Source organism: Homarus americanus, unplaced genomic scaffold (assembly GCF_018991925.1).
Source record: "Homarus americanus isolate GMGI-L3 unplaced genomic scaffold, GMGI_Hamer_2.0 scaffold30768, whole genome shotgun sequence".
Taxonomy (NCBI): Eukaryota; Metazoa; Arthropoda; class Malacostraca; order Decapoda; family Nephropidae; genus Homarus; species Homarus americanus.
The window spans coordinates 684,888-696,529 of record NW_024746690.1 but is presented as its reverse complement, the minus strand read 5'-3'; the positions used below and the strand labels follow the sequence as shown (position 1 = coordinate 696,529).

The 11,642-nt window shown below is 39.4% G+C and overlaps 1 protein-coding gene across 4 annotated transcripts in view; it reads left to right on the top strand.

Annotated features, from left to right (window-relative positions):
• The first annotated feature begins 1,700 nt into the window (after window positions 1-1,700).
• The window catches only part of LOC121879401, an 81,378-nt gene continuing 71,436 nt past the window's right edge, over window positions 1,701-11,642 (top strand). Inside the window, exons 1-3 of one of the 4 annotated variants that reach the window (XM_042386022.1) lie at window positions 1,701-1,774; window positions 4,000-4,338; window positions 7,867-7,929. In XM_042386022.1, the coding sequence (XP_042241956.1) occupies window positions 4,118-4,338; window positions 7,867-7,929 (284 nt within the window). In that variant the 5' untranslated portion in view covers window positions 1,701-1,774; window positions 4,000-4,117. Of the gene's footprint in view, window positions 1,775-3,876; window positions 4,339-7,866; window positions 7,930-11,642 lie in introns of those variants that run through there. The other 3 variants (XM_042386024.1, XM_042386025.1, XM_042386026.1) reach the window with 3 other exon arrangements.

Here is an 11,642-nt window from a genome sequence, read left to right as displayed (position 1 = left end):
TAGTCTTTATAATTTTTCCTGCTTGCAGTTGTAAATCTTGAAAATAGACATTACTGTTATGAGATGGAAAGGGATTTTTAAGAATCAACACACACCCCAGTTTTTAGGTTTTCAACTACCTGTAACTGGTACTCGGTACAAATGGTGCTCATGGATGGTGATAGAGCATGTTTGCTGTCTCCTCTCTGATATGTCAACCTGCCTCACCTACAGGGGCTCTGGAAACATACCATGCAATTTTTTTTAATATTAAGGAGGGTCTTTGTTGGTTACAGTACTGTATCTAATTTTGCATCTTATCTAAAATTTTACTCCATGTTATGTAGTGCATATTTTTTTAGTAGTGTTGAACCCTCTCTTAAAACAGTGTCATTGAATTTCACCTTTCAGTGACAGATGTGTACTTATGCCTTTCTTGTTATTACCTTTTTTTTACTTTTAGTTTAATCCTCTTCGCCACTGATTGGCTCGTTAGCCGCTTGGGCTGTTGGTTACATCTCAGTTATGCACTGTTGGCAAGTGCTGGGCATGCACTGGCTCCTGAATGTATCTGAACCTGCTCTAGTGTTGGTCAAGTCTGGTCTTGAAAGAGCTCACACTCGGTGCCGTCACAACACTGACAGAATGTTGTGACGGCACAGTGTGATCTCCTTCAAGAGCAAACTTGACCAACAGCTGGAATTCTTTCCGTTTGAAACACTTGTGGTTTAGTATTATCACGCAGTACAGTGTGCTGTTCTGGGAAGATTTTGAAAACTAATTGTACTGGGGAAATAATTTCTGTATTTGTAAGGAATGTTTCCAGATATTATCTTGATAGTATTTTAACAAATTTGCTTCATACAGTATTTAGAATACACTTGCCTTGTGTCCTCCAAACATGTGGTATTTCTAATTATCTTTCTCTTATCTAGTATCTCGGCATCCCTCCCACATTTGTCATGGGTTACGGTAGATCTAGAGGTCTAATAACCTCTAAAGAACGATGGGATTTTGCACATACTGTATTAGTTTAGGACAGAGTTTCCATTGGTTTTTGTGATACAGTACTTAGTTCAGATATAACAAAGAAGATAAAATGTCTTGTTTATTTGATAACCTCTAAATAAAATCAATGTAGAAACAAATTGGAAAGATTGATTAACAGTTTATTTTGGTGGATGAACATGATAAGAAATACGATGATTATTATGTCAAATTGAATGAAAGAAAATACTGTAATGGATCTATGACAAGCTCGTTGGTCATTAAGATCATGTCGGCAACATTTTTTTTTTTTTTTTTTTTGGTGATGGGGCTCTACTTTAGGTCACAAATAAGCTCAGGTTAAAGAAGGTATCAGTGGGAGAACACGAGAAACTGTCTTTGGAGTAAGGGATATGAACTTTATTATATCCAATATTAGTTGCAAGAAGAAACCGCAGAACCCTGAGTAAACACTGCATAACACGTCTGTCCCGGCCAGGTCTTCAACCCAGGACAAAACTGTGAAAGATACGCAAATTACCACAACCACTAATGGTGAATTGGATAATTATGGAAGTAAATAACTCAGTATCTACGTAAATAAATGTAATTAGATAATGCAAAATGTTATAGAATAATTCCATGAGAGGCCACTGAAGGCTCAATTGTGTAGCTAATACGTAGTTAGGTGTATGGAACATAGATGGCAGGAGTGTGCGGTTTTTCAAGGCCAAGCGGGTGGGCGACTATAAACACTGCCGCCTCAAGTTGTAGCCTTCAAACCCAGCGTGGTTGTGGTGGAGTATGTGTGAGTAGTCATGTTAGTGAGGCGGTTAAAGAGTTCTCTGGTTTTAAACATTTTCGAGTGTTAAATAAGTCCATTGAATATTAATGGAAAAGATATTGATAAGAACTAGTTTTAAAGCCTGCCAGCAAGTTAAGTGCTCAGAAAACAGTGTTTGATTAGTAAATAAACCTAACAAGTCAATTGAGTGAAAAACGGTTGTGGGTTAGCAATATTATATAACGATGCAGTGAACAAAGAATTTAAAGATCAGTGACAGTGAAGCTATAATATGCAGTGGATGTTAGTAAATGTGTATATTATTATGTTAGTAACACTTCCCAAACGCCTTTCAGGACTCCTGGGGGTATACTGCCGCTGTTACCAAGTTTGAATTTATCGATCATTACGCCCCTGGAAGGATAATCAGGCTGAATCATTATTTATATAAACCTGAAGCCTTTGTAGAGGTGTCTAAGTCATTATAAGGTTTGATAGAATGGTGAATAGGTGTGATTATAAGTAGAAATTATTTTTTATCGCATGTAGTACTGTACAAAAACACGCTAATGGTGTTTGATAATTTTCCTTTCAATTCATTCATAGTTAAGTGAACGAGAGGAGTTGAATAAAATATATCACAAATATAACAATAGTTCAATAGCGTGTTAAAAGTGATTGATAACTCATTTAAATTAGGTTATCGAGAGGGAGAATGCCAGAACTTGCTCACAATCCCCCTTCAGCTGCTTATACAGCTACGGTACACAGGAAGTTACATGATATACAATATACCAGTATCTTTTTACCTTCCATTTCCACCGTCCAACCGTTGTTCTCGAGAAGTGGTTATATTGAGAAGCCGCAGAATGTTATTGTTATTATAATCATCTGTTCTAATTATTTCAGTTAATGTATTTTCGTTAACACCGCGCTAACCCCTGTCATGCCCAACACACCACTCCCACCCATGTATTATGTCCAACACCACGCCCACCTTTGTATAATGTCCAACACCACGCCCACCCTTGCATAATGTCCAACACCACGCCCACTCTTGTATTATGTCCAACACCACCACGCTCACCCTTGTATTATGTCAACACCACGCCCACCCTTGTATTGTGTCCAACACCACGCCCACCATTGTATTATGTCCAACACCACCACGCTCACCCTTGTATTATGCCAACACCACGTCCACCCTTGTATTATGACCAATACCACGCCCAACCGTCTACAGGGTGATTTTTTTAATTCGAGAACCCTAAAATTTACATTAAACTAAAAACTATATTAGATAGGACCTAATATTTGCGTAAATGTAGTTTAATGTTATAGAAAGACATGACCTGATCCTGAGTGTTATCAGGTATGGCGTGATTTATTATGTGATCCGTCAGTGGAGTTTAATGGTTTTCACTCAAGCCACCATGGCACTCACTCTTACCAGATTCTCTTAACATGCAGGGCCTATAACTGTACACAGCATCTGCCACTGCAAACTGGTAGAAAGGCCCAAGTCGGGTCAAAAGGTACTCCAGTCAGATGGTCAGGCAACAAGAAACTGTCCAGTACAGATTAATAAAAGCTGATTAACTTTTACCCACGTGTGAGAACAACATTGGTGAACTGGAGTATAGGGAGTCAAATATAGTCGAAAAGGACAACCAGACAAATAATCATGAAGAGACTTAAAGCCGTTTAGGGTTTGCGCTTGGCCACTGGATTCAGGAAGTGCTTTCCCGGGCTCAGTAACCTTGCATGAGAAAGTCCTTCTGACATCAGTGTTAGTGTGTTGAACCTTAATTTTGTGGCAGTGGGTTTATTAATTCCACATTAATATTTAAATGTAAAGTACTCTAATAAGTTGGCAATTGTCCTGTTAGCAATTATATTACTCGTTGACAATTCTTCCCTATCGTACAATACTGTACGTATTCCGAATGCAGTTGTAGTAAATGGTTCATCCAATTCCTATCTAAATTTCTAGGCTGGCTTATTATTTTCGTAACTACGCATGCGAAATTATTATACTGTTATCAGGATTGTGATGATTATAATGAGTCGCAATATTTTGGCAGAAACTGATGATAAAATGCTGTGTACATTATTGCTTTTCCTTTACAATAGACAACAAATAAATTAGAAAGTGTAGACAAACTCGTGTATTATTTTTTACACTTATAAAACAAATGAATGCATAAAATAGTTACAGAAACACACATTAATATTTTTTATATAAATAGAAAACAATGAATAAGAAAATATAGAAAGCACTTGTCACCATACCTCCTCGGATGACAACACCACCCAGCTGATCTGGTGGCTCGAGTAAATCCTCCGCCATCCTGAAAGAATCTCAAGATGGACTCATCAGATTCACCCAGAATGGATACCTCAGGCACATCTGAAGAGCTTGACACATCCCTGGAGAGCTCGCCTAGCGAGTTGGCTGACCAAACAATTCGGAGGACGCCTCAACGACCGTCGCCCTTCACTCTAAGGTCCCAATGTGCTGATGGCAAGTGTCCGATGGGCACTGGCATACTCTTCCGCTCCAGGATCAGCCCGTCTCCCAGCAAGCAGTGAGTAATCGTTCTCCTCATAGTCCCAGTACCCACTAAATTCCTTCTCTGATTTGTACTTTTTCTGTTTTATAGCTTTGCACAGCGTCACTGTATGAAATGTAAACATCTTTCATCGCCGTATGCTTTTGTACTGTTAAGCCAATGCTAAATTTTCCTTGTATTTTTTTTTCATATATACGTAAATAAGATTTGAGATACTTGCGCCTGATAGTGTTTTATCAGAACAAGACACGTACAGGTGTTCCCATTCCAATAATAAACAAATATTTCTGGCCCTAAAAACTGTGTACTGTAGGTAAAAGCATGATGGCGACTGCTAAACAAGAATATCCCCACACAATATTACCGACTTGTGCTGAACATACAGACGCCAATATGATGAGGTTGTGACCTATTACATCACATGGTTGCCTGTCACACACACTTGCACAAGATGCAAGGGGGTGCCCAATAATCTAGCCCCCTCGCTGGGTAAATTGTAAATTGTTGTATACACGCGGAGAAGGGGGGCGCCCTTACCACATAATGAAGTAACCTACAGTGTAAAGCTACTCAGTCACCACTGTAGACACCTGACTCTGACCTTGTCTTCCCCGATGAGCCCTGACGCCCTGGACAAGTATGGCACTCGTCCCCGCTTTTAGGGAAATTATACCGTAACTTAAAGTAAATGTCCATGATAGGCAGTGGATAAAAATTCTTCAGTGGGGACCTTACTATACGGTCAAAATGATCATCAGGTTAGACTAAATTTTTGACTGGAGAACTTGCTGTATTGAAGCCCAGTGTATGGTCATAAATATATCTGAAACCTTCAAGAAACTCGGTTGCCATTTAAATATTACTCAATAAAAATAAATTCTGTTACAAGTATTTTCATAATAAGATTCACTTGACTAAGGCAATCATGTCGGGTAGATATTTGATGGAAAAACTAATAAACAATGCTCTCAGTACCATTAATATCGTCATATTTCTGTTAGATCCTAAATGGCCAGATGATGCGCATTTACTTAATCCACTAAAACATATATTGTAAAAGAATTCGGTCCATTCGATATTTGGCGCCAGCCGGTGTATGTGAGGTAAGAGTGACGTAGTAGTATGTTCACGATGTTGAGGCGGCAACGACCTGTTAGTCAACATATTTACGTAAACAACAGCAATATTTGGTGTCGCAGACCGTCCCACCCAGAGATACTTGACACTAGGCTTATATACTCACTCTAATGATCCAGGTAAAGAAAGCTCTACGGTTCTGCCGTTTAATTATCCTCGTAACCAGAGAGGTAAAAGAACCCATCAAACTGTCACCTTTAGTACCAGGAGAGGACAAAATACGTGTGAATCTGGACCCCGGTGCTTATCTGCCCACGATTGATTTCATTCATAAATGGAGTTATCCTGCCCTGAGAAATTTTTATTGTTTTATGACAGTTTACAGATCGTTCAATCTGTGTAATGCAAGTATTGTGTGTGTGATGACCCTGAGGATGGGCAACCAACTGGGGATGACGTCATGACGCGCTGCAAAACACACACACGCGCATATACATTCGTCTTTGCAACTTACATAATAAGGACTGACTCGAAGGTGTGTGAGAGAGAATAACCGGACATATTGTTTATACTGTATGTTTGGTTATGAAATGCGTGTGTGGGGTGGGGGCAGGCCGCACCTGTAGTGATGTCATCGCTTCACCTGCTCGACCAGTCTTGCTAGAAGTGTGTAAATAAACTGCCTTTACACTGGTATCCCCATTGGTTCTTTAAAGGCCAACAGAGGAATCACAGAGTTTACTTATGTTCTTTCCTTTGTTGTCAGCCGCTTGGGAACATGGAGTTTACCCATATTCCGTGTCTCGAGCGAATAATATTAAGTTTACGCGTTGCCTCATTGTTTCTTGGTTTTATATCGATAAGTTCCTATGTTTGTGGTGTTTACACAAAAACTAAAACACAGATGTAGCCTTTTGTCTTAACCTGCACTGTGTTGGGTTAGAATGCCTGGCCCATCCCTCTGCCTTGAGTAAACATTCAGGGTATTAGTAGTCGTTGTCACGGGCTTACTCTTAACACTGTAGTTAAACAATAAATAAGCTGAAGGCCACTGGAATACTGCTGATAGAGTAGCCTTGTTCTGTGTGCATATGTACAAAATATAATCTATTTATACTTTAATTATTGCCTGTTGTGTTTAGTGGCGGACTGAAAGGACCTGTCTACACCCTTTCTTTTTAATGCGGAATTAGAAGTATTAATGATGGATGATGGTGACTCGTGTGAAGTTACAAGAGCGTATCGGATGGCCACCTTTGGGCTGTGTTGTGGTATTGGAACGCCACAGAAGAACACACTTGTTCTAACAGTGTGAATGAATGGCAGCAAACGACGGGAGAGTCGTGTTGCAGAAGTAAATAAAGAATCACTCAAGTGTGTATTCAGACAGGCAGCTCGAGATTTTTTTTTTGTACATTCTAAACTTTAGATAACAGTTGGGTGAACTAGACCGAAGAATAAGATGAAATCTTGAACTAGAGTTTTCATCATGTCAGGTAAGTTATTTATTCGTATTAGTGAGTTGTTGTTTTACCTTATTTGAATACTTTTATCTTTATCAAGCATCTTGTCTTACAAACTTTACTAAGTGACTGTAGGTTTGAGCTTGTTTCTTATTTTTTGAAGATATTATTTATTTGCTAATGAGCTTCTTCATCTTTTGCCTCTAATACTGCATCTTGACACTAGTAGCTTTAGTTTCTCCACTATTACTTGTGTTCAGGAGGTGTGGAAAACAACTGCACTTGCGTTATGTCATGACATGAATTCACGCCAAACTCATGTAGTACGTATCTCAAGTGGTGTTGACATAGTTTCCTTCTAACAATAATTGTATCCAGTTCACGTTACATACTGAGTGAGGTGAAGGTTATTCCATTCCATTTGTGATAAATCGAAGAATTACACACGTACTGGAGGATCTATAACTGTTTGACATACAATTTAAAATATCTGATCATTATTAGAAATAGCCAAAGTTAGTTTCACCAATCATCAAATTATGAGGTAAAATATATATTGTACTTATTTATAAGGAACCCGTTCACCCCACCTCATCTCGGTGTGGCAGACACTCATTAAACACACATGGTGTCTGCCACATCAAGGGACATACGCCTGTATGAGCTATGATAGTCTACTATAAGAAATATGCCATTGTAAAATAATAGCAGTTAATGTCCGCGAGTCCTTAGTTTGAGAAGACCGTGAGAGCTGGAGTAACAACGAATTTAAATGAGGTTATTACCCATTAAACGGAATATATAACTGTACATTACTTTTAAAAAATCTTGACTTATACATAGTGGTAAATACACTAAGCAATTAACCACAAAACTGCCCTCTTATGTGTATAGTGAACCGGATATGATTCAAGGGAGTAACACTTCCACAACACTTCTGAACCTGGTGTTTCTTCTAACTACACACTCTTAACATCCTATGAATTTTTATTTTAATTTCTAGAGAAGACGCTAACTACATGGAAACCCGGAGTGGAAACAAATATCGCACATGTACCACACAAGAGTAAGTATATTAGGCAAAGCATGTCAGGGTTTATGCTTGTGTGTGACGGGTAGTTAATAAGTAGCTGTGTGGTTCCTGTGTGTGCATGTTTGTGTTCCTTCATCATATTAACGATTCTCATACATTTTTAGGGACAGGTAAGTGTATATTCTCTATTATGTAAGTATTTGATTTGTTCAGATGTTTTTATTTCATGGGAACTATTATATTTATATATTTAATGTATATGGTATATGCAGCTTCTCCATTCTGTCAATGTTTATTATTGCTTTCAGTAAACTCTGAAGGAAAATCAGCTGAGTAGGTCTTGGTGGCGGGAAACAGAATCAGCGAAAGAGACAGCGAATCATAAAACAAAGAAACTCAAGTGTTGGAATCAGTGGAGACAGTAGAGTTAAAACAGGAACAAATGAAACTTATATTAGTGAAAGTTAAAAAAAAAGAAGAGGAAACGATGGTTAGGGGGACGAAGCCTGTCAAGGTTGGAGGGCCATCCATGGTGCAATATTGCGTCATGTTGAGCTCAGAAGCCTAGCCTGCCAGGCAGTCATCTGCTCGTGCGTACGCTGCCTTTGTGGAGAGTAGTGTTTGCTTGGATAGTTCATGTGTGAGTTAGAGAGCATTGTATTCCTTATATGTCATAGTTACAAACTAATTACCAATGCAAAACGCAACGATGGCCCATGTTGCAGATCGATGCTGAGATGCCCTTGAGGAAGTGTGTCGAGGGAGGATGTGATCATGTTTGTGCTTGTGTGGAGGGAACCCGGGCCCGCCTACCTCACCAAGTCCTGTCCACTGTTTCATGCCTGATAGTGACACACACACACATACCAAGGACACTTAACTGTGACTGGACACCCCTATGGGCCTGTGTATACCTACTTTAATAAACTGAAGGGTGAGGCAATCCATCCCTAATAAGTCAACCGTGAGTCATCTATTACACTACAAGAACTTAACAGACCATGCACACGGCAACAGTATTGTATTGAAACAGGGAAAGTTGCGTTCATTCGTTCAGGTTAATAATGCCATAAGGTGTGTGAGGTGGGTGGGTGAGCAGCACACTCTGTAGTGACTATACCCCAGGTCAAGGTAGAGGAAGGCTGCTTGGCCTACCCTCGGCACTCGCTTTACGGTCACGGTTTTATCAGAGTTTCTCCCAGCTGCAGTTTCATACGGTATACTTTTTCTCCATTTATTATTAATAGTAAGGTCATCTCTTTTATTAACGACTTGTAAAGATAAAACAGCCAACTAGAGGACGTTTCTAAAGCAGACTTTGGAAAGTAATAAAAATCTAACCTAGTCAAGCAATTCTTACCATACCCAAACTTGCATAGTTTGGTTACATAATAAAGTTTGGTTGCCTGCTGTTATCTTGAGAGATCTTGCAAAAAAAAATTCTGACGTTATATACATGATGTCATTCACTCCAACCAATCATAGCTTGGCAGACAGTTGCTCTAGCCACCTGTACAATGGATGGATTAGTACAGGTATAGCAAAGACCAAACGTCACCCACCCACCCTTGGCCCAGGCTCCCACCGTTCTCACGCAGGCTGGCGCACTACTGACATCCGGTAAAAGGGTTGCCAAAACCCTCATTGTTCCTACCCCTTTATCTTACGCACGCAAAAATACGTGGTGATTAAAATAATTGATGAGGGTTTGTTGCCCACCTCCCTGGGCGTCAGGCTTTTTTTTTCATATTGGTGGCAGATTTTGTTATTTTTCGGAGTGTATGTTTTCGTAATTCGTTAACAGCATTAAAATGTGTACTTCAAAAAAAAAAAAAAATCTTCAGAAATTAAGAGATGAACTGAAAACTTACAATCTTCTATTGCGAAAATTATGAATTGTACGAATTCTGTCTATATTACTACAGAACGTCAGACCCCCAGCAGGGAGCGAGCGATGACAACACTCAACAACGAGTATCACACGACCTTGACGCCATGCTGGCAGATCTTTTTGCCAGGTGTCGCCACATCTCATCTCTAGCACTAACTGGTTATATAAAAACAGCCTTAATCATTCACAGTAGAGGAAAATAGAAGTACTATAACTTCTATTATTACTTTGTGGAATGTACTAGATTATACTGTTACATAAATTAGGGTGACTAAAGGTTTTTAATCACTAAAGGTTTATCAATAAATTTTGTGGGTAATAGCTGCGGGTATGGTTTTATCCTTTCGGTGCGACTCCAGCACTCATTTTATTCTGGCTACCGCCAGACGATATTAAACAAGGGAAAACCCTCCGCAGCCGAAGGGTTAAGTTAATACTTGATAAATGTATCAACTGCTTGAAGCAGCGCCAGAAAACATTTATTACAATACTAACTTGAAAACTAATGCATAGGTCAAGAACGCAGTTGTTGTGGCGGGCAGGAGACATGGTGGAGACTAAAATGTATTGTGACAATGAAGGCATGGGTAGTGAGCGAAGTGTTACAGACCAGTAGAGGGTAAACGGAACACGATATTGTTTTAAAGTGGTTTAGTAAGGCGTATAATAGCCCGGCTGGTGGGCAGGGTTGCGTTGGGTTCTCAGTACAGTACAGTGATATAGGGGCAACGTGACGTGGGTGGGTAGAGATTTGGTGGGTCGGGCTGCGGTGTGTTGGGTATAGAATGTTAAGGGAGGAGGCTAATGTAGTGCATTATGAAAACGTGACAGCATTTATTAGAGTACCTTGTTACTCTCCCCTTTTAAACACACACACCCGTACTCTGGTGCAAGAAGCCGAACACATGCTGATCATCTAAGAAGTCTGGGTCTTGCAGCGAGTTGGTTATCTCATCCTCTTGGTGGGTACCTGTCCAGTAAAGGGTTATTTTACCGTCATTCAATATTTACTTTATTCCGTTACTATATCCTCTCCCATTAAAGTAAGCTTTAGCTTTCAAGAAACTCAACTTTAGCACAAGAACAAGATGGGTGGCTGTATTTACCTGTCCTCGTATTGTTTAGAAGCGAAGAAACTCGATTCTTAAATTTCCTCTCGTGAAACAAAGGCTGATGAGCGGACGATGTGTAGTTCAGACCAGTCCAGGTACCACCAAAGTGTTGTGGCAGCCTCACAGCAACAACTCACCATGTTGGCAACATTTACCTGCTCTCCAGACACAAAAAGTGTAAGTTACTTTCCTTATTCATGTAACTCGTGCATTAGCCTTCTTTAGACTGTCTTTGTGATAATTATATAACTTTTACTTATTAGTTCGATACTGTATATAATATGAGATGCTTATTATTATCTTAGTAATGCTGTTTCTGCATTACTACAATTTTCTCGCAATTGTACCTAACCTGTCATCGTAGGCATTTGTGCAGAAGATTGATAAACGTTTATATATTAATTTCAGTAGGGGTTTGTAAACAAAAGAACTTTACTGAAAATAATCCGTTCATACTTTTTCAATATATGGCATTTACTTTAACGTATAGAAAACGGGGTTGGGATTTTAACATCTATTTCTCGAAATTTCTGTTTTAGTGTTATTTTTATTATGATGACAATTTATAATGATATGCAGTGTTCTCTCACCTACTGTATGTGCCAGATAATGTTAAGTGTCGAGTAATTTTTTCCTCAATTACGCTTGGAATGTTGAAAATTACGAAGGTTGGTTGTCCTTGAGATAGACAGCGCGTAATGCACTTGTGGGGCAGGTGAGCTCGTCGCGCCCCCGGAACCAGT